Raw genomic sequence first — 24,158 nt, forward strand, 5'->3', positions numbered from 1 at the left:
TTTTCATATCTATATTGATGTGTTATTGACTATTTGGTAGCTTTATGAATTGCACACTAAGCCTAACCGACAACTCGCATACAGCTTTCGGATCGTATCAATGGTTCGATCTATGAAGATAAATCTAGTACTGCAAGACTTTTTGAAGCTTATTATGATGCAATCTGCAGCTTCACAGCTATCAAATCCATATTTCCGATAAATCAATTATAGTATACATACAAATATTCCGGAGAGATCCTTAACTTCAATATAGTTATTACTAGGGCTGGGCAAAATCGAGTAGCCTACCTGAGTGATTCGATTCTGAATCACGTATTATGCTTCGAGTCGAGTCGAGTAATCGAGTATCACTCATTATGGCGTCATAACAGAATGTAATATGTAAAAGTTCAAATATGTACCTTTTATGCTACCACAAAGAATATAATGCCTGATGTTATCCATCACATTAAAGATACTTTGATATTTTTTCGACCATACCGATTTCATTGCACTTAGTGACAATGGTGTGAGATGATCATGACTTAGGAAATGTGCTATATCCAATAACGTTCGTAGCTTTGTACTATATGTTTCGTACGCTACGATACGGCCAACAACGTTTCAAGGCTTCAATGTTGAAAATTAGTATCGAAATTATAATTTTCGTTCATAAATTAACTTTCAGTGGCGAGGAGCGTACAATTTCAGTACTCGAAAAAACCGTCTTTTACTACTCGACTCGACTCATTAAAATCAATACTCGATTCAGATTCGAGTACTCGAATCATTGTGCCCAGCCCTAGTTATTACATCAGTGAGTCAATTGTCACATCATAATGGAATATACAAACCGTCGTCACCAGAACAGCTGCTGCTATGTTTCGCTACTGCTATGTAAAATGTTTCGTTATATGCCGTATTTCCGCGCTTAAGGGTGGAGACTACCCCTGAAAATGAAAAAAAAATGAAAAAAAATATTTTTGTTGATATTTGTACTATTAGATGTTATCTTACATCTACGCAAGTTTCGTAATGATTGGATAAGCCTAAGTTTGACAAATTTAATATTTTATGATCTTATCTAGTGACCACACCCCCGAATTATCAACTCACCGCGCAACAACAACCAATATCCCGAGGCCCAGGTCGCAAGGCTTGATCATTACGATATTCTAGTGTTATTCGAGATATCTATGGTTTAATCAATGATGCGTTACACGGATGTAAACAAACCATATGCAGAGCTCGGCACTTGTGGTTTGTGGTTCGTGTGTGCTTAGAAATCGGGTTTGGTGACTGGTTTTCGACGATAAAATTATAAGATTGGAGTCTGTGAGACTCCGAATTAGACCTTTACATATATCACAGTCTCAATTTATGCTATGGGGCATGGCATGACAGAACACATACAAGCAAGAAGCAAGTATGGCATTGGGTTTTGGTACTAGTCACTCACGTTTCATTGTCGACTACCGGAGCAACTACAGCAAATCGTGTGAAATCATGAGGGAAGATGGATTTTAAAGAATGGAAATCAACTCGCTCAGGTCACTGCAACAATGAATAACGCTATCAAAACCATAAAACATGAAAATGCTGAAGGAAATCATATACTCCTGGGGCGTTTCATTGTACCTACCAACAATGTTAGAATTGAAGTTTTCATAGTATAATTGTTACATTTATGTGTTGCGAAATTAAAATGACTTTTTCTCGAAATTTTGATTTTGCGTAAGTTTGAGTACTAGTAACCATTTTTGAGGCAGAAAAAATCATCCAATCTACTTGAAAATTTGAAGATTGACATATATTGGGATGCTGATTGCTGAACACAATAAAAGATTTTATTTTGGGGTATTGGTAAGGGGTCAATCCGTATTTGCCTGTGAAAGTCAAAAAATGCCATTTTTCCGAATTTTTCCAAAAAACACGATTTTTTTTTACATGTTACCCTTTGTTGGGCCTAAAAAATCTTTTATTGTGTGCATTAGATCTATTTTAATCCATAAAAAGCATTGAGGAACAAATTCAGTGAAAAAGTTTGGTGTGAAAATTTTTCCTGGAAATTAGTCTGAAAAGTAACAAAATTTGATAAAAATCAAAAAATCCTTGATTATATCACACCAAATTTTTATCAAATTTAGAATGTCCACCAAAGCACCCCTTCTCCGAATTTCAGAAAGATTGCTCCATTAGTATTCAAGTTATAGGCGTTTAACTGATTTTTCGATTTGAGGGGTAGTCTCCCCCCTTAAGAGACCAGACTGGCTATCGACTGACCGTATTAGTTGTCGTGAATCTGTGAAGAAAGCCTCTTTCGAGATTGAAAATATCTGGATGGTGAGTTACATTTTGTATCGGTATTGTAGTAAAGAACATTTGTTCCGTTGCGTTTCCAGTGCAGATCCGATTCCTGTTACTCAGTGTCGCAGCTGTACTGAACAGAATTATACGTAGCAAGTTGGAATTTTAAACGTACCGGTAGTGACGATACATTGAATTCACATAAATTGTTGTATCACCAGTACCGATACCAATCTCCAAGACACAGTAGCTCAATGGCTCTAATGGAGATACTGTCGACAGGTCCAGCATTAGCTATGATTATAAACTACGGTAATTTGGGTTTGAGCGACATCGTTTGTAAGTGCATTGAAAAAAAATCGACTCGATTGTCGTTATATTGCTTACCAAAGCACATCACGACCTGTTTAAGTGTAAAGGGTAGCCTACCACTGACTATGCAGAGCTATGTTTATAGGCCTATCACCCTGTCATTATCACTGAGCTATATAGCCTACACATTATATATTATGTTATGTTATGGTAGGAAGGTAAACATATTATCTATTCTACTTCAGACTTGCATGGGCAAAGATCGCAAATTTGGGGCTCTTGAAGAATGAAATTATCGATTTCTCCTCATGAGAAAACAAGTGTAACATACAAACAGCAAAGGGCTGAAGCATATGAAGCAATGGTATCTGAGGTGAGCAATGGACATTTGATGAAAGCTTTCGATCCCCGTAAATTGGGGCCAGTAAATGTTAATGATATTATGACATGTGGGGTGAAAATGTGACGATGCTATATTGCTATCACTATGAATATGAGAGACTTGACTAGGAACAGGCTTACCTCATCGAACATATTTTGCAGTGGCCCCCTCAGACTAGCTGCTAAGAGTATGTGACCCATCAACTAGACTACTTCTTTTGAAACTACTTCTCTGAGTTCTGTTCATTTATTTATTTTAATTTGAAGCAGCTTGACATGGATTTGACATAGCCACTTCTATATGCTTGTCATTGAGTAGAAATTGACATCTATTGCTTGAGTAGCAATGCGCACTACTGCGGTCAACTCGGTGTGCAACAATGCACGGATTAGCTGGATCTTCAATGTTTTGACCAATATGAAGAGGCAAACATAGCCTTGCCAAAGTTTATCAAACTGTCCTTTTAATCAATATAAACAAATCATAATATATGCACTTCTTGACTCATGATATGACATACACACGAACTGTGCATATGCACAAATCTGCTTTTTGTTAGATTCAAGGACTGATTGCTATTAGTAGCAGACTCTTACTCTGTGAATGTGAAATCAAATATGTTGTTGGTGAGTAATATACTATGCGTAGGAGAGTTACAAAATTGTACTTTAACTCGCTTATTTACAAGCATAAAGCAAGTCAAGGCTACAACATCAGTACACATTTCGGATGTCTTGAGCCTTTCGAATCCAATCCAAATTGTCAACTAAACGTTTACCGTATGCCTCATGGTTATTTTTTCAATTTTAGGATGCTGCTATACAAGCTAATATCAGGGAATTTCAACCAAATCGACGTCACATTCAACGGTAGAAGCGTATGCTGCGAAACAGTAAAGGATCGTTATCAAACAGCTTTTATTCCATGGTAATCATTATCATTCAGCTAATTTGCAAATTTCCATGTATAGGCTAAGGCAGTGGTTCCCAACGTGGGCGATATCGCCCCCCAGGGGGCGATTTGGCGGTCTAGGGGAGCGAAAATGACGAAGGGGGCGACAGGGGGGCGAAAATGGACAAAGGGGGCGACCGGGGGCGGAAATAGCGAAGGGGGCGATGACGCGTCAAAACGGCTGACCTTTTTTTTTTAGTCAACCCACGGAAATTTAGTTACAAAAGTGTGTCAAATTAGACATCGAGCCGAAAATTTGACCTTTTTTTTTAGTCAACCCGCCGGTGATTACAGTTTGTATGCCCAGTTTTAGGTACACAAAATTTTGGGGGCGATGATCGGTGTTGACCTTGAAAAGGGGGCGATGGGTCGAAAAAGGTTGGGAACCACTGGGCTAAGGCAAGTCAAGGTTTCCTAATCAGACCTGTATCTGCGGTCGCTTTGAATCCATTCTGAAAGTCAATATTGCCCAACTAGAAAACGTTTCGTGTTTTGGATTAATACCAAGTTAGTCAAATTTAAATCAAGTCCATGCATCTCTTTCTCTGATTATTTTTCAAATTTTAGGATGCTGCTTAAAGACTACATGCTGCAAGAGCAAGATTATATCACAGGAACTAAACGAGTTTAGGAGTATGCTGCGACAACTGAAAGACTCGTTATCAAGCCAGCAGGTATTACAACTTTGTTAACGACACCTGATGTCAACTTTCGTAGTCGCATATATGAAGTAAGCCAAAGCAGAGATGGTCAAAGCTACTAGCGTTGCTACTCAAGTCTATGTAGAAATACCCCGTCAATTTATACTCGATTACAAGTAGATGCAACAGTTCCCAATACAAGTCAAAACTACGGCAAGTGGAAGTAGAATACGAAATGTCGGAAAAATAGTCAAGTATGGTAAGTAGTTTTTCGGAAGTTTGTACTTTGAAAATTGCAATATGAATCTTTGCGACTAATATAAAATTACTAATGGCATATGACAGTACTAACATGAACAATCTTCAAAAATATATTCAGTTATTCCTGGTACAGGTGGTGTTGCTAGACTTGGACAACTAGATATTTTAGTTGTCTAATTATACTAATTGAAGCTATTATAATTTGTGAAATGTTTCTATGCTCTAATTCTAATTCTAATCGAATTTATGAAATCTTTCTATGGTCTACGGCAGGGGTCACCAACACGCGGCCCGCGAGGTCATATTTTGCGGCCCGCGACGTGATTTGAGATTTCAGAAGAAAGCTGAGAAAACCATTTTGAAATGCAGTTTCAAGTATTGTTGTTGTTGTTGTTGTTATTTCGAAATAAGCTATTCTCCTGTGCCCAAGATCACTATTCGTCACTAGCTAAAACGGCTGTGGAGATCGCAACAGCATTCCATCGAGGAAAAGTAATCTGCTGAATTGAATGGGCTGGGCATATTGCCTTGACGTGCAATGGCCAAAACACTGCCAAGATCGAGACGCCTATAAAACGGCATACGGCAGTGGTTCACTGGGGAGCGCGCCCCTCTTGTGTGGGCATGAAAGCATCTGAAGAGGGCGCGGAGCTGCGGTAAACTGAAAAATATTTCGCGCTTCGCGCGATATACATAACATTTGAGTTTGATGTATGGTCCGTGTATTTTGTGGATATCAACAGTCATAACCTTCAATGCCATCAAACTATCCGTTGGGATTGCTGGCATTCTGGTTGTATTTTGTGATATGACGATAAGGGGGAGCGAAGGTTTTCAGTATCATTAAAGGTGGCGTGTCTAAAAATGTTTGAGAATCACTGGCTTAGGGCTTCCCCACAAGATCAAGCTTTACGTGGACATGGTCTTTCAGCTAGTAACGTGTCTCGCTAGCCCCAGTATCGAGTCCATATTCGCTGAAAAGCGTTTCCAGTATCGTGCACAGCTCAGACTTCAAAATAAAATGAAATTAATGATAATGATTTTTTGTTGTAGCCTATTTGTATTCCTTTGATAAAATATTACTTCTTTTGTGGTCACTACGCCCATTGCCTAAATTAAGTAGCACGGCGTTGCACTGACGTAAAGTTTCAAAACGATGGTTGCCTAGTTTATACCGATATTGAATTCATGCGGCCCGCGGCCGCTGCGAAATTGGAAAAGTGGCCCGCGACCCATTTTGAGTTGGCGATCCCTGGTCTACGGTAATTTTAATTCTAATCTAATGTCTGGGTTTCCTGAAAAGGCTACAGGAGAACTGTATAATGCGAAACGAGCCAAGCTTGCGGTGCAGTAGGGGTGTTCAAAAATGACATTTTATTCTCAAATTCTACTCGCTACTCGATAAAATTGTTAGGTTACCTAATTGAAGCTTGCACACTAAATTTGGTTTGATTCCAACCAGCAGCCGCATTGCTACTGGAGAAGAAAGATTTTTTAATTTATTATATTAAAATTAGTCAAAATTTTCTGTTCACCCATGAAATTGTTAGGTTGTCTATAAACGATGCCCACCCAATTTGCCACAATTCAAACCAGCCGGAGCGGAGTGACTGATGTCGAAAAATTTGGATTTGAATAAAATAGTATTTACGGCGGGCACAACTGTAATAAATGATTAAAGAATCGGTCACCGTAAAAATACTATTATATTAAAATCTAATATTTTTCAACGGCAATAACTCCGCTTCCACTAGTTGGAATTGAGCCAAATCGGTTAAGCATTGTTTCTATAGACAACCTAACAATTTAATGGGGTGAACAGAAAATTTCAAATTTTTTTATTCATTTTCATATAATAAATAAAAAACTTTCTTCTCCTGTAGCAATGCGGCTACTGGTTGGAATCGAACCAAATTTGGTGTGCAGGCTTAAATTAGGTAACCTTACAATTTTATCAAGTAGCCAGTACGATTTGAGAAAAAAAATCCATTTTTGAAGACCCCTAGTGCACATATCAGATGAGTTTAGAATCCAATCCAAATTGTCAACTAAACGTTTATACTATACCTCATGGTTATTATTTCAATTTTAGGATGCTACTATACAAGATCATGTCAGGGCATTTCAACCAAGTCGACGTCGCATTGAACCATAAAACCGTATGCTGCGAAACAGTGATGGATCGTTGTCAAACAGCACATATTGCAAGGTAATCATTAGCATCCAGCTAATTTGCTAATTTCCATGTATAAGGCAAGTCAAGGTTTTCTAATCAGACCTGTATCTGCGGTCGCTTTGAATCCATTCTGAAAGTCAATATTGCCTAACTAGAAAACGTTTCGTGTTTTGCATTAATACCAAGTAGTCAAATTTAAATCAAGTCCATGCATCTCTTTCTCTGATTTTCTTCTAATTTTAGGATGCTGCTTAAAGACTGCATGCTGCAAGAGCAAGATTATATCATAGGAACTAACCGAGTTTAGAAGTATGCTGCGAAAACCGAAAGACTCGTTATAAAGCCAGCTGGTATGACAACTTTGGTAATGACACCTGCTGTCAACTTTCGTAGTCGCATCTATGAGGTAAACCAAAGCAGAGATTGTCAAAGTTACCAGCATTGCTACTCAAGTCGATGTAGAAATACCAACTTCAATTTATACTCGATTAAAAGTAGATGCAACAGTTCCCAATACAAGTCAAAACTACGCCAAGTGGAAGTAGAATACGAAATGTTGGAAAAATAGTCAAGTATGGTACGCAGATTTTCAGAGGATTCTACTTTGAAAATTGCGATATGAATCTTCGCGACTAATATAAAATTACTAATGGCATATGACACTACTAACGGAAAGAATCTTCAAAAATATATTCAGTTATTTCTGATATAGGCGGTGTTGCCAGACTTGGACAACTCTAGATACCGTAAACCGGGGTAACATTGGACAATTCTAAACAATTCCGCTTTGTATCTTGGAAATGCTAGGGTGTAGGGGAGGCAAGTTTTGTGTTTTTTTGGAGTCATGGAGCAAAGATTAGAATTAACTAATCCAAAATCTTCATGGTCATAAATAAGTACCTTATTTTTGTAAATTATCCGTGTCCAAAGTTACCCGTGCATGTGGGGTAACTTTGGACAATGTAGTTTTTTGTATGCCTTTACCCTCTATTGTTTATGAAACCTCGTAAATGAGGCTTATTTGGTAAGAGTTGATGAGAGCAGTGACTAAAACTGAAACAAAATAGTATATGTCTGGCCTATTGCATGATTTTTACCTAATACCCCCCCCCCCCCCCCAAAAAAAAAATAGATAGTTTATGAAGGCTAATGCCCCCTTATTCATCCCTTTACTCAATTTTCCCTCATGCCTTCACCAATTGAGACTTATAATAACGTATAGTGACAATGGGGTATCCCACTGGCAGTGTCAGCAATCGACAGCAAACATTAAGTACCGTATGTTAGCTTGATTTATTGCCGATTTCGAATATATTACTGTTCTAGAAAATATATATTTTCCCTTTCCTATGTCCTCTGATGGATATATTTGTCGTAATTTACGATATCCCATATTCAGCAGGCGCATCTTTAGGAGTATGTGATAAGTTTTTCAAGTAGCTTACACCCGATTACAATCTCTCAGCTCATTGCCTACCCATTTTTTCATATTTTGGCAAACTCCTAATTTATTAACCTTCTCATTCCATTTTAAGAAGCCATCAGGCCGGTCATAAGGAATATAGTTGACGATACCCTTTGACACAGATGAAGCAGCCACTTTCCAGAGCTCGAAATATCACATTTTTCATTGTCCAAAGTTGCCCCGTTCTGATAAAATTTGACGGGGTAACTTTGGACATCACATTTGCTCGTATTGATCCAAGGGTGAGCCCACTGAGATTTTGGCCATGGATTAAGACTACTTAGAGGTATCTGCTGCCAAGTTTTGAATCTATGAATCACATGCCATCTATGTTTGGCTGTAAGAAGTTTATTGGCCATCTATTTTGGCGAAATTGACCCCCTCCATTACTTTATCGATGTTGGGTCAAGTTTATCTGGTAGTGAAATGAATCCACCTTTTATAGAGACTACTTGTAGTACTGTTGCCTCATGAAAAAGAATTGGACATCCAGCGGCAACCCTTTTTCATCAATAACCATTTAAATCTTTTACTGCTTAGTGTCCAAAGTTACCCTTAAGTCCAAAGTTACCCCGGTTTACGGTATTCTAGTTGTCTAATCATCCTTATTGAAGCTATTCTAATTTGTGAACTGTTTCTATGCTCTAATTCCAATTCTAATCGAATGTATGAAATCTGTCTATGGTCTAATTTTAAGTCTAATCTAATGTCTGGTTTTCCTGGAAATGCTACCGGAGAACTGTATAGTGCGAAACAAGCCAAGCTTGCTGTACAGTAGGGGTGTTAAATTCTTCTGGCTACTTGGTAAAATTGTTAGATTACGGAATTGAAGCCTAAACACCAAATTTGGTTCAATTCCAACCAGTAGCCGCATTGCTACAGGAGAAGAAAGTTATTTTATTTATTATTTAAAAATTAGTAAAAAAATTCAAAATTTTCTGTTCACCTATGAAATTGTAAGGTTGTCTATAGAAACGATGCCCACCAAATTTGGCTCAAATCAAACCAGCCGAAGCGGGGTTATTGATTTCGAAAAATTTGGATTTGAATAAAATAGTATTTACGGTGGGCACAACAGTCATAAATGATTAAAGAATCGTTCACCGTAAATACTATTTTATTCAAATCCAAAATTTTGCGACGGCAATAACTCCGCTTCCACTGGTTGGAATTGAGCCAAATCGGTTGAGCATTGTTGCTATAGACAACCTAACAATTTAATGGGGTGAACAGAAAATTTTAAATCTTTTTTCATTCATTTTCATATAATAAATAAAAAACTTTCTTTTCCTGTAGCAATGCGGCTACTGGTTGGAATCAAACCAAATTTGGTGTGCGGGCTTCAATTAGGTAACCTAACAATTTTATCAAGTAGCCAGTAGATTTGAAAGAAAAAGTCATTTTTGAACACCCCTACTGTACAGTAGACATTTGCTATTCTCGTGCTCATAAGATGAACTATGATTTGATGATAACGGAGTTTGATTCGACTTTTGGCGATTTCAGTAATTCTAATTCTAATCTAATTTGAAAAAAACTGTTAGCTAGAATTATAATTTTAAACTAATTTCCAACTGTGTAGGTCAAATTTTAATTCTACTCTAATTCGAAAAAAAAACTTGTAGTTGTAATATAATTCCAATCCAATTTGGAAAAAGGGAACGTTTTCTAGTTGTCCAAGTCTGCCTGTTACATGCGGTTTGCATGAAAACTATCCATCAATTTCCATCTTGTCGATGCCTAATTGCCCACACATACAGTGATCGTGTGTGAACATGTTTCCTATAGCGGTAAGTTCACCCTATCGGACCACAGTCTGTGCTGCAATTCCTTAGCAAGTGTAACATCTGATTTTTTGTAAGTACTTTGTGAAAATATATATACTTCGTAATGGCTTCTATTTTTGTGGTCTTTCATTAAGTTATGCATGTTAGCATATGTGCCTGTTATTTGGGTTGTGAATATGCATTTTGATTTCAGGATGATGCCACAAGTTCTTGCTGAAGATAGTGACTCAGCCTTCGCCGTACAAGAGTGTTTTGCCGAAACCTGGAGGAGGCGACTTCCCAATACTACATGGGCAATGTTCTTCGAGCAGTATTTTCAGTGAATTTTTTTCTCCGTCGCTGGGATCTCTGTTTTTGTTATTTCACGAAATATGTTTCCATTTTATGTTATTATGGTTCAATTGATATCGAATATATGCAATCAAGAAAGTTTATTTGCAATAGCGTGCCATTTGGAAGAAGATGCAGGATTTCAAGTGGGGTGTATATATTGAAATTCCGCCTCAATCAATTCTAATGGCTAGGGTGAAATATCCGATATACACCGTAAGGAATGGGGTGGATTCTGGTCATTCACACCGGCAGGGTTACGTAAGTTCTGTTTTCGTGTACCACCTTTTGGGGTGTGTATAACCACTCTTTTCGCTAAGAGTGTAGTGTATTATGCAGATAGATGCTGCCAATTGAAGGGGTGTGATAGGTTTGCGGGAAACTCACAACTTGTGTTAGTCATCAGATTCCCAAATCTTGCACAGAGATTACTCGAAATGGGAACATACGGCTAACTATTGTTGCCTTTCAGAGGGAGCTGCGCGGTAAAAAAATCTGAGAAGCATTGGCCCATTTGGTTAGCTGCTTACTACAAAAAAGACAACATATCAGCCCCTCGGGGTCGGGGCTCCCAGGTTGAGAACTCACGTAATAAACAAATGCAATATTAATAATTCATAGCGGTTGCAATTTAAGTGTTATAGTTTTGCAGACATTACGAATGCATGCTCTGGGGTGTCGGATGTATCACATATTCAGCAATAATATTTCAGTAATTTTCATTAATAGCAATAAATTGATTGACATTGTTATATAAACATATATTCAAATATACATAAAGCGGAATAATTCTGGTTTTCTGCGTGAGATGAAGACATCCCAATTCATTTCGCCGCGGCACATAATAGGCTATCTTTTCATTGCCAAATAATCAATTTTACAGTGTCAGTTTCCCCAGAGATTGATCCCGAATGCTGCTATGCTTATGTATTGCTAAATAGAATTGATAAATAGTAATGTGTAGGGCAATTTTTTTTACCTAAAAAACGGAAGATTTTGACCTAAACAATCTAAATTTTGACCTTTTTTTACCTAAAAAAACTGAAATTTGACCAAATTTTGACCTCACGTATGTAAATTAGGTGTTTTCGCATATAATGTTAAAATTGTACTACTTATCTTCCTTTCTGGTTGGAACTGTCTGTCCTTACAAAGTAGATTGGCCTGAAAAAACGTTTTTGGCTCGAAAACTGACAGATTTTTACATGAAAAACTAGTATTTTAACGAAATCTGGCCCTATGAAGAATTCCAGTAGTTACATTACGTATTCTGGTGGAAATAATTAAAATTTGTTGTAGTACAACGGAAGATCCTTTCCTACATTCTCGGGTAGAAAGTGTCTGTCCTTAATACGTAGCTTGCCAAGAACGGAGAAAGAACGTTCAACAGCAGCATTTGTTGGCTGACCACACTCAAGTTGTGTGCACACTGCTGGTGACAAACCGTGTTGCTTCATTCTGACAATGTTGTCTATATCACAATTTTTCAGCTTGCGCTTCTTGATATAAGAGCCATGCAATGTCCAAGCAGTCTTGCTTCAGCTAGGATATTGCGGTACGTTGACCATAAAACCATGTCACTATTTGTTTCATTTGACCATTTATGATTCACAATGAGAAGACGATGGTCCGTTTACAACGGTAGGCCTATAAAGTAGGCTACAAGCTGTAAAATATCAAATGATAAGTTCACCGACAGCGCAAAGTCTACGATACAAACGAAATGCAGAGGTCAAAAAATGTTTGACTTTGTAAACAATTTTGACAAATTTGGACCTAACGCTACAATTTTGACCTAATTTTGACTTTTTTTTACATGTCAAAAAAAAATTGTAATGTGCTATACCTATGTCAGTATTGCCTTTATCTCATATAGCAGCCACCGATGAACAAATATGATGCGGCCGCCTATCCACGTAGCCTATAATGCAGGTAGAGCTGCGTTTAAAACAAACGGTGTTTTAAAGCACTTTGTTTAAAACATGCTTTAAACCAGGGGCGGGCAACTTCTCCAGTCAGCTGGCCGGATATAGGAAAAACGAGTACTCGGCGGGCCGGATTGCTGAATCGATACATTAGTCGCCCATTTATCATCATATACACGAAATAAATCGTATTTATTGAATGTATTTTAACAACAGCAATGTCACCTCAAGACCATTTCCCGCCGATAATGACGAAGACAATGTGTATTTGAGAACAGCATTGCCATACAGGCGCCGCCGTGTCGGCTTCTCTATGATTAATTAACACACGGTGCAATCATAGTGTCCTCTCGATTCAGTTAAATTGGTCTACGTCACACTATCCATTTGGCTAAAGAGGCAATTGACGTTTATTTTCTTACCGGCTTGCCCAGCGCGAAATCTAATAAAACGGGTATCAATCGAAAGCTACCGCGGTGTTGATTGCGAAAATAGAAATTTGATTCTGCTCGTGGCCATGGAAACTCCTGCCCAAATCAGTCTCGAATGTTGCATTGTAACGGAGTTTGGTATTGTGACGCAACCATGCCGTTCGAGAGCAAGTGAGAGCAGCGCAAACCGCAAGCGTATTGGCAATTGTTGCGCAACCGATTGAGCATTCACACTCTCACTCTCGTGTGCACTTGCTCCTGAACTGCCCAGACGGCATGGTTGCGTCACACGTAAGCTCTTCTCTCGCAGGCTGCGCACACGCGTATATAATTACGGTCACTAAAATTTGACATTTATTCAAGTAGTGGGGAATCTCGGCAGACTGGGGCCGCGGGCCACATTATCATGTAAGACCGGAAACTGACCGCGGGCCGGACAAAATCTTGTCGCAAGCCGGAGCAGGCCCGCGGGCCGTATGTTGCCCGCTCAGGTTTTAAACAGTGTTTTACACAAAGGCCTTTTTAAACAAAATTGTGTTTTTTTAGTTGTAAAATTATACCATAACTGTGTAAATCAGGGGTTCCGGAACAGCCTCACTGATGCACATCTGGAAGACTCACTCACAGTTGCAGTGTCAACTTACATATCAGAGTACAGCGTACTAGTTGATAGCATGCAATGACAGGCTTCCCACGGACTGATATAAGAACAGATAATATGATGTCCAGTCCAAAGTGTGACATGCTTTATTTACAAATAAATCATGATTTCTAAAAAAAAAGATGTAGCTCTTGGTTGAAAACAGGTTGGAGGGCCCTGGTGTGAGCCTGCGGACAATTACCATCCGATTTAGCCGACGTATATCGATATGGGACGGTTGTAACCCTCAAAATAGTCAGTTCAACGGTTATAGTACAGATATTTCGTCCAAGGAGCTATATATTTATCCTATATTTTCAATTGGCAATATCAATCCATTATGACGTCACAATTTAATATCTGTGACGCCATGGATTTTAAAAAACAATAAAAAACGTGTTTCAAATGAGGCTTTGTTTTAAACATGTTTATTTCTAATTAAATTTTCTTTTAAATGCAACCCTAAGTGTAGGCTACGTCATAAACTTTGCAAAAGTTCTCCCTAGTCCCGATTACCGAAGCAAGGAAGAGATAAGGATGCAATGCGGTATGCCATTGTTACCGCCAACTCAAATCGGCCATCCGTGTAAACGTGCATGACAGCATCCCACGTGGAGTTGCAGTTGCAACTAGATTCTAGAAGTCCGGCCACGCTCAAAACGCGATCAAAAGCAATGCGGTATATTGCAGGGCTACAGTATTTTGGAATCGGGAAAAGAGGACACTAAACAAAATCAGAAGTTAGTTGATCAAGACTGTGATCTGCCGATTTCACTATTTTCGCTATAAAATTTGGTGAGTTGACTAAAAACAGGTCATCACTTTCGGTCGACTCCCGATTTACACACTTTTTACTTACATTTAGTGGTGTTGACTATATGGCAACCCTATATATTGAGACTGGTCACATATTGGTATGGATAAGCATGAAGGATTGAATGTGTTGGGGCGGATTACATCAAGAACATAATACAGTCTGAGTGCAGTTAGGGAACGCATTGCTTCATATTGACCACCCTAACGAGAGCTTGAAGTACATTCAAATTATGAACTATATACACTGTGACCAAACCATCGTTTTCAACAATACATGGCGCCCGTCGTTGAAACTAGTGGAACAAAACAAAGGTGTCAAAAGAGTGCCAATCCAACCGTTACGTACTACACAGAATGGCGGGTCGAGTACAATTCGATTTAACGTAAACTATTGTTAGTTGTTACAATAAACTACCAGCTGACTCCATTATGTCAATAAAATTATTCGCAAGACCCGAGCAACGGTCGAAATCCATGGGCTCGTATTATCTGCATAGTCGAGCACTGCTGCGAGCCGAAATGGATTACAGAAAGTACAAATCGTTCTTCAGCATGTGCGCAGTGATTTTAGTCGCGATTGGTCTCATCAATATTTTACTATACCGCAACGCGGCTACATTGACATTTGTAGCTCCGACGCAATCTAATCCGGAGTATGTTCCAAGCCTTGAGTCCTTTTCAATGAGGCAGACTACTGCGAAGCGAGCAGTGCCGACGTACAACGCTGTCGTCGATGAAAACAGGATCAAACATGAGCTTGAAGCTAGTCTGCGAGCAGCGTCCGAGGAAAAGGTTTGTTGTGATATCCATTATCCATCCCAATTCAAAAATAGCAATGCAGTTTAAGATACGTCGAGAAATTTGTTCAACATATTGTGAACAATTTTTTCTGGTATTGTAAAACGAGATGACTCTACCCATCACGTAATGAACTCGGCGTGCGACCATGGACTCGAGGCGGGGATTTCTTGTTGTTATAAAGTATTTTAGAAAATTAATTTTACCACGGAGACCTTTATACGGATGGTGTGTTTTAAAAATCATTAATACGATGTGATAGTCTTTTTTAGTTTATTCCTCTATGTACCTTATGAGTATGCGACACAAGAAATAGGAACATCCTGTAATATAATGCATAGATGTGGCGCACAAAATCCATGATGTTATAAGCGCCACTATCACGTTTTAAACAATACTAAAGTGATAGCATGACAATAACAATTAGGTCTAGGAGATGCCACTTTCGAGATCATATCTACACAACATATTGTTTGTGTGTCGTCACGAGGCTTGAGTAAGTGTACTATAGAAAGTTTAAGCTTGCATTTTCATTATAATATTGGCATAAACGCATACTTTAGCGCAGCAGTTAACTGCAACAATTTGGAAAAACTCCACAAAAACCCCGGCTCCACTTTTGTAAGTACTTGCGTATAACTAGGGTTGCATTTAAAACTAATGGTTGTTTAAAACACTTTGATTCAAACATGTTTTACACAGTGTTTTAAACAAAGGCCTTTAAAAAAATGTGTTTCTTTTAAAGTTGTATAATTATTACATAATTATGTGAATACTTTCTTGAAAACATGTTGCAGGACCCTACGGACGAATACCACCCGATATTTAATTGAAGTATACCATATGGGATGGTTGGAACTAGGGTTGCATTTAAAACAAGCGGTGTTTTAAAACACTTTGTTTAAAACAATTTTTTTCTAAGTTGTAAAATTATGCCATAGTTGTGTAAGTACTTTCCAAAAACATGTTGTATGAGCCTACTGACAAGTACCACCCGATATGGCCAACGCATATCGATATGGGATGGTTGGAACTCTTAAAGTAGTCGGTTCAACATCATTAGTACAGATATTTCGTCAAAGGAGCTATATTTACCCTATATTTTCAATTGTCAATGTCAATTCATGGCTCGAAAAAAACAAAAAAGACACAATAAAAACATGTTTTAAATTAAGGCCTTCTTCTAAACATGTTTGATTTAAATTGATTTTTGTTCTAAATGCAATCCTATAGTTGGAAACCTCAAAATAGTTGGTTCAACAGCTATAGTGCGTGGGTATTTCGTCAAAGGAGCTATATTTACTCTATATTTTAAATTGTCAATGTCAATCCGCTATGACGTCACAATTGGTGACGTTATGGCTGAAAAAAGGATGTTTTAAACAAGGGCCTTGTTTTAAACATGTTTATTTTAAATTTATTTTTGTATGTAATGCAACTCTACGTAAAACTGATCTTTTTTCGATTTCTACTGATTCCTTACATATGAAAGATAAGGCGAATATACCTCTTCCCAAGTCCGATGTGGTTTTCAGATAATTGTTTTGTGGTCACACGCGGGCGGCTTAAGATCGGATCCTGTCAAGCCCAATCGAACGGAGTGCGGTAATTGCAAGATTACCTATGATCGATCGTATGTACGTATTCTGTGCCAAATATTTCTGTCGAATATTATTGACTGTACAAATTTAACTGCAAGTAGATCAAGGACAAAAGAACAGGAGCCGTGCTCTACCATTTCGGAACGATGAAAAAGGACGATATGATAACAAAAAGGTAACTGTTCCGTCAAGACACTGTGTATCACTAACCACAGCTGCAACACCAATGGGTTGTGCACCGTTTTCGAAAACAATGTGTGTGTATTCAACTCCTACCTAAGTGTTGGAGGTTTATCTAGGCTCCCCCCGCTATATCACCCGTGAAAGTGGTGTTTGTAAAAGTCTAGAAGTGGGTCGTGCTACAAGTCGGCTGCTACGTAATGAAAACGAAGAAAATTGGTCTGGTGTAAATGACCGTAGTAGTCCACAAACACCATGAATACCGCAAACAATAACAATAACACCCAACGGGCTGAAAAGAATAGAGAATAGAACCTTACTCAGAATAATATCGCGATCATAAATCCTACGTTCCTACGTGCATGCATAATTCGGCTCAAAATGTTGTACTCGATTCATACCGCGGTGTAAGTCAAGAGTAGGGGGAGATGTGGTACCGATGGATCACTGGGACCGAAAATACTTGAAAAATTCTCCATGATAATTCCATGATTACACGCCGTGAATTTGTCTACAATTACATGCTGACAGAATCTTTCCTCACATGCAAAAAAATCGACCTGCGTGAGTTATGGGGTCTGTGACGAATGATTTACGTTTTAGGGGGTGTAAAGTAAATTTGAATCGACATTTGCATTTTTCTATATCACTTTTCAGACTAACAAACCCGCCATAATTTTTGATGTGAAGTATAGGTCTTGTATCAGGGTATATAATGGCACATCTTTTTTGAATCAATACCATCCTCGAGTGGACTGTTTTCAAGTCGATTACAATATTTATGGGGTGGGGGACCTATGGTACCATAGCCAAATCAAGCAAAATAGATGGACCAACTAATCACTTAACAACAGAAACTCGCCTACATATATATAGGCTGTATATCATAGGTACCTGTGGTGTTTTATCGCTATTACAAGGCATTTGAAAGTCAAAATGTCGATTTGCGGGTAATATGTATGTGGCATTAATTTTGTGAGTTTAGGCGTAAATCAAAACATGATTTTATGCCAACATTTGCGTTGATATAATCTATATTATTCTTGAAGGTCAAGACCAAACATTTTTCATTGTCTTGCTGTAGCTTAGCTTATAGTACACAACAAAACATGTTAACAAATTTGAGTTTTTGAGCGTATGTCTCGTAGGTCCCATGGTCGTGTGCCTTTGGACCCACCGGGTGGGGACCGATGACACGTTCGAGCAACAAATTTTAAACGTTTATAAACATTTTTTGAAAAGGCGGATATTCATGTAAATGTCCGCGATTGGTAGAGCTTGTATCGAAGTGTTGAGAGAGCAAAAGATCTGCTATTCTCGGCTGAAGATTTGCGGGCCAGAGATCATTTTGCAATTTTTGATCCATCGGTACCACATCTCCCCTATGTTTTGGTTTCGTGTGACATGGGTGTATATTCACACCCGCATATCAGGGGTGGTACACGGATGGAAATACAACCTCTTTTCGCTGAGAGCGTGGATTCAAGTTCGACTCCAAAATTCCTATTCAAGTGTTGTATATTTATCTAGGCTCCTCCATCGACATTGTTTTGCAAATTCCTAGAATGAAAGTAGGCCGTGCTAAACTACAGCATCCCAAGAAACATAATGAGTAGGCTGATATCAGTCTGCTGTGTATTGACCAAATCAGTCGAAACCCCGTGAGTACTAAAGAAACTACAACAACCACTAACGATATTGCATCATGCTATTTTCCTGCATGGTTGAAAGGTATAGTTTGACAAAAAAAATTGTTCTTGTGAATGATTCATCAATAACAATAACCGCTTTTCGCACCGTTGACTGCAAATGCAAATAACTCGATTCAGTGGCCGTTATGTCGGGTTATGAATACCGAGCTTCTTGGGCACGGGCCTATTTATGTGGCAAAGTATTTTAAAGACGTAGATTCCGTTTTAATGCTATCGAAAATTCGGTTTATTTTGGTTTGTCATTTATGATCACAGCCCTGTGGATAAAGCAAATGAAGTGGTTGCAAATACAAAAGTTATTTGAATTGATTTATGAATCACATACTAATACACAACATCCATCTCGGAGGTGTTGATATCTTAAATAGTGATATGTGCTTTTCTGACCCGTTATATCACCACCGTAGCGTTTACCAATCGGTTAATGGTGCTAGACATCCTTGCATGTTGATGAACATCAACTAACTCCGCCATCGCGGGTTTAGCTGGTGTTAGCCTTGATAGACCGGTCGGCATATTGTCTATTTTACGACACCTGGTAGTCCGTTCCCGGTATTGTGCACCACGGACACGGACAAGAATGAGTTCTATAGAAATAATAAATATAGGTTATACAGAATATAAATGTAAGATATACATTCTACGCTATGTATTGTGCCCAGAATAATTATTTAAAATTATTAGCAGCACCGGAATCTGAATACTGTATTTACGTAAGTTCTATACATGTATGGCCAATGCGCATGAATATTGCCTACTTTTCACCTGAAAACAACTGCGTGTCATCGCAATTACCTGATTTTAAATTATGGTAAATTCTTATTATGTTTAATCCTGCAGGAGCATGAACCTGTTTTAGCTTTTCATAAATCGTTTCTGTCAGGCGAGTGTATTGAAACTCAATGAGTGGTTGACAACTTTCCAATTATATGATCTTCGCATTCTTTTCGTGAAAGGTCTTCATGCTGCATTCACATTTCAGAAATCCACATCACTTACATATATTCATGTACATGGAATCATCAGCGACATTGAAAAATGCAGGTTACACGCTGGAAACAGAGGAGAATTTTGGAATGAATGCCACTTTCTGCTATCGGTAAGATCCACTGTAAATGATGAGGGGTGAATACGTTTCATTGTGAAAACGCCATGATCATTACTTTATTTGCAGACGAGATTGCGATTTCTTGGGCAACTACGGAATGGAGACATTGCACACAAAAATGGAACAAGACAAATCTATATATCAAGAGATTATGCAATCTAAATCAAAGCTTGCCATCGCGGTCATCTCAGATTGCAAAACCACGTTTGGTGCTCGCTGGCGTATCGCATTAATTAAACAACTGAAGGACCTCGGTTTGAGAATAGATACATTTGGAAGCTGCTATTCAAACAGAATCAGTGATGATGCCCTGAAGGAAGCCATTCCTCAGTATAAGTTCTACGTCGCATACGAAAATTCTTATCACTGTAAGGATTATATAACGGAGAAATTTTTCACGCGAGCTTTGTCGCAAAACATTGTGCCAGTAGTATGGGGAGCAAAAAAAGAAGATTATGACGCCGTTGCTCCTCCCAGCTCCTTCATTCACGCCGAAATGTTCGAATCCCCGAAAAAGCTCGTTGAATACCTTGATTTTCTGGATAAAAATGACGACAAATACATGGAGTATTTCCGGTAAATAGATTTCTCGTTCACATATTAATAAATCTATGCCGAAATATTGATTTCTCTGGAGCTGTGTTGAACATAAAATGAGTGCCGTCCTGAATTCGCACTCGATTTGCTGATTGATCCGTATCGGTTGTAATCAGCACCGTAACTGCCGCACCCCAAACCCCCCAATTGGGGGGGGCCCGAGCTCGATGGGGGGCCCAAAATTATTTCGTGAATTAGCATAAATCACAGAGTATTTTTTGAAAATTTATGCAATTTTCTCAAAATTTTTTCGCGCTGCGCGCGAATTCACGTAGCCATTTATCTTTCTTATTGGGTATTGGGCCATTACCGCGCCACGACCCACCAAGACATACAATCAAGTTTTAGGCCATATAACATGCGACTCCAAGAAGTGTGCCAGAACGATTGGCAGCGAGAAAAGCTTGGCCGAAAAGGTCTATGCCCTTATGCAGATCAAAGACTTCGCTATATATACAAAATACATATAGGTTTAATTGTCCATAGGCGCCTAAATGACTGGCGCCGAATGTTCCTGTCTTTGCAATCTGAACCTCACAAGACAAATACCATCCCGCTGGGAAAAATTTTATGCCAGTGAAGAAATACCAATTTGAAATCGTGTGCTTCTCTTAGTTTAGAAGCCTACGTTTGGGCGGTTCTATATTTTCTGATATAGCAGACTGGAAGTCACGAAATAACATCATGTAACGAAGTCATATCAACGGTTCCGCCCGCCCGAAGATGTTTAATCATTATTTACGGGCCCTCCCGTTTTCAAGACACTTCACTCAGCTCTACCGGTAAACCTAATTACGTGAGTAGAGAAGACAATAAATTGATAGCATATTATATATGCAGTCGCCGATCTGATTTACCGATTTTATCATAAATTATCGAAAATTTCCGCGCTTGGCGCTGGCTCTCAATACAGTACGGGTAATTTCGTGACAAACGTGAACAACGTGATGGGGGGTCGTTTTATCACCCTATGGGAGCCCAAGACCCACGTTCTTGGGGGCCTGACGAGGTGCTGTTTCGTTCCTGCCAACGGGTATACGCCCGAAGATGTTTAATTATTATTGAGTGGTCCTACCATTTCAAACACACCTCACTCAGCTCTACCGGCAAATCTGATTACGTGAGTAGAGAAGACAATAAATTGATAGCATATTATATATGCAGTCGCCAATCTGATTGACCGATTTTATCATAAATTATCGAAAATTTTCGCGCTTCGCGCTGGCTCACAATACAGTACGGGTAATTTCGTGACAAACGCGAACAACGTGATGGGGGGGGGCGTTTTATCACCCTATGGGAGCCCAAGACCCACGTTTTGGGGGGCCTGACGAGGTGCTGTTTTGTTCCTGCCGACGGGTATACGCCCGAAGATGTTTAATTATTATTGAGTGGTCCTACCTTTTCAAACACACTTCACTCAGCTCTACCGGCAAATCTGATTACGTGAGCAGAGAGAAGATAAAAATTGATAACAATGTATGCAATTCCCGATCATACTGACCGATGAAATCATGAATACTAGAAATTTTGCGCGCTTCGCGCGCTTAGGCGACTAAAGCTTAATCACTAAAGAAACTCCCAATGAAAATGATGAATAGTGGTAAACAGCGTATCGCCGGAGGGGGGTCTGGGGGGCGAAGCCCCCCAGACGTTCGGTCTATAACACTATGGGGGGCCCAAGACCAAAGTTTTGGGGGGGGCCTGACGAAGTGCTGTTACGGCCCTGGTTGTAATGAGCAGCACCTGAAGCGCCATTTGTTGGCATTGTTGTTCAAAAATCATATAAGAAATTCATTATCAATCATGTAAGCCTATGTCCGAATTTGATATACGGTGTCAGAGTACAGACCTCCTGAACGCAATATAATCTGAAATCAATGCTTGAAGTGATAAAATATGCATAGAAATTTGATCATCAGTTCCATGCTACAGTAGCCGGCCCATACAATCTTGTTGTTACTTTTGATCGGCTGATTTGGAAGAGTAGAAGGCTAATTTATATCCGGCTTTAACATAAAACCTGGAAAATATGCCAGATATTACGACTTCGAATTTATGCGCTGCATTTATGTCACAACAAGGCAATACGGTCACAGGGTGTCTTCGTAAAATTCGCGTGTTCAAATTTGTCATAACGCGATTGCCCATCATATATATATAATGAATGACTCAGTCGTACATTCGCCGATGGTTGATACATCACTTTTAGGTCAATAGCATTAGCGTTTTCTATAATGCTGCGTCTGTTTGTAATAATCGGTTTCTTTTTTTACTGTATTGCAGATGGCGCACGATGAGCGCGAAATCTCTACCGCAGTATGGTCGGAAACTTCAATTCTGCTCAATTTGTCGGGCGCTACATGGTATTAACTTGGACTATCGCTTCAGCCCCACACGAAAGCGCTTAGGAATTCCACTATTCTCGAACGGGACTTTTAGAAGGGTGGTCCCATCGCTGCGGAGATTTGTCTACGAAGAAGAGAATCCGGAATGCTTCAAAGTTTAGAAATGGAAATAGTTTCGCAAACACATCCTGCTGGATAATTGCTCTTCCAGAAGTGTTTCAGATCGATTTTAGATTGCAGAGAGAGAGAGAGAGAGAGAGAGAGAGAATTTATTCGGTCCATGAACATTGATAATACACATGGTATAGATAAATACAAAGGAAAGTATATATAATTCAGAACCAGGCTGTAGCGAAGGGATCGGGAGATCATCAAGTCAGCTACAGCCTGAAAGGATGGTTGTAATATGAAACTTATCACATAATATAACACATTTGCAAGCAAAAAATATAACATATACGCAATGTATCAGAAACAGATGAAAAAATAAGTGGGATCACAGTAGGTAACCTGAATAGACGAGGTAAAACAATTGCACTGGCTACAGGAACACAAACTAGGCAAAGAGACGCTGATTGACACATTTATTAAGAATGTTCATATTTTCCTACAAGATATTCGTGAAACACTTGTTTAAAGATATGGAGTGATTTATCTTTAATATGGGGTGGAATGGAGTTCCATATACGAGGACCTTGGAAACTGATAGTCTTAGGATGTTCTCGGGGTAAGAATAGATTCATAGAAGAGCCTCGGGTATTGTGTGAATGGTGACTGGTGATATGAGTGAAATAGTCTAGGAAGATTTCTGGTAGGCTCTCATTGTACCCCCCAAGGGGCGCTGGCGATTTTGAAGGGGGCGGAAACGCTCAGGGGGCGATATGGGGGGCGCTGGGCTCAGGGGGGCGATATGGTGGGCGCTGGAGGAAAATGGCTTCGCAGTAGATGATGTGGTAGTATGACATATCCTTAATGAGTATTCAGAGCAAATTAACACCGAAAACTTCGTTATATATAGTCTACAAAAGACATATAGTTTCAACTGTCCATAGGCGCCTAAATGACTGGCACCGAATGTTCCTGTCTTGGCAATCTGAACCTCAGAAGACGAATTCCATCTGGCAGGGAAAAATTATATGCCAGTGAAGAAATACCAATTTGAAATCGTGTGCGTCTTTTAGTTTAGTACGATTGGGCGACAGGGATATATAGCACTAGATATCCCTGTTGGGCGATATCCCTGTTGGGCGATTCTATATTTTTTGATATAGCAGACAGGAGGTCACGAAATAACATCATGCAACGGGTCCGCCCGCCCGAATATGTTTAATTATTAGTTACGGACCCTACAGTTTCCAAGACACCTCACAATGTTCCCTCTACGTTTTGACGAGTCTGCGCACACTCA

At 39.1% G+C, this 24,158-nt stretch overlaps 2 protein-coding genes and 1 long non-coding RNA gene across 6 annotated transcripts in view; all 3 read left to right on the forward strand.

Annotated features, from left to right (window-relative positions):
* The window catches only part of LOC145451167 (4-galactosyl-N-acetylglucosaminide 3-alpha-L-fucosyltransferase 9-like), a 100,775-nt gene that overhangs the window by 41,622 nt on the left and 34,995 nt on the right, over positions 1–24,158 (forward strand). The window lies entirely within an intron of this gene.
* LOC145451179 (uncharacterized) lies at positions 1,127–10,693 on the forward strand. Of its 4 annotated transcripts, XR_013918704.1 has the most exons (7): positions 1,145–2,325; positions 2,847–2,974; positions 3,794–3,910; positions 4,502–4,608; positions 6,929–7,045; positions 7,256–7,362; positions 10,458–10,693. It is a non-coding gene; the product is annotated as an uncharacterized LOC145451179 (long non-coding RNA). The 4 variants fall into 4 exon arrangements; XR_013918707.1 differs by lacking the exons at positions 3,794–3,910; positions 4,502–4,608 and having other exon boundaries at positions 1,127–2,325; positions 7,256–7,376; XR_013918706.1 differs by lacking the exons at positions 3,794–3,910; positions 4,502–4,608 and having other exon boundaries at positions 1,132–2,325.
* On the forward strand, positions 14,486–23,388 carry LOC145450570 (4-galactosyl-N-acetylglucosaminide 3-alpha-L-fucosyltransferase 9-like). The gene is made up of 6 exons (XM_080329087.1): positions 14,486–15,198; positions 16,740–16,841; positions 16,907–16,980; positions 19,680–19,796; positions 19,872–20,381; positions 22,689–23,388. Exons 1-6 carry the CDS (start codon positions 14,836–14,838, stop codon positions 22,909–22,911), a joined length of 1,389 nt encoding a protein of 462 aa, XP_080185213.1. The 5' UTR covers positions 14,486–14,835; the 3' UTR covers positions 22,912–23,388.

The sequence above is a fragment of the Botryllus schlosseri genome, chromosome 11, assembly GCF_051294905.1.
Source record: "Botryllus schlosseri isolate E-star chromosome 11, Bs_hap1, whole genome shotgun sequence".
NCBI classification, from domain to species: Eukaryota; Metazoa; Chordata; class Ascidiacea; order Stolidobranchia; family Styelidae; genus Botryllus; species Botryllus schlosseri.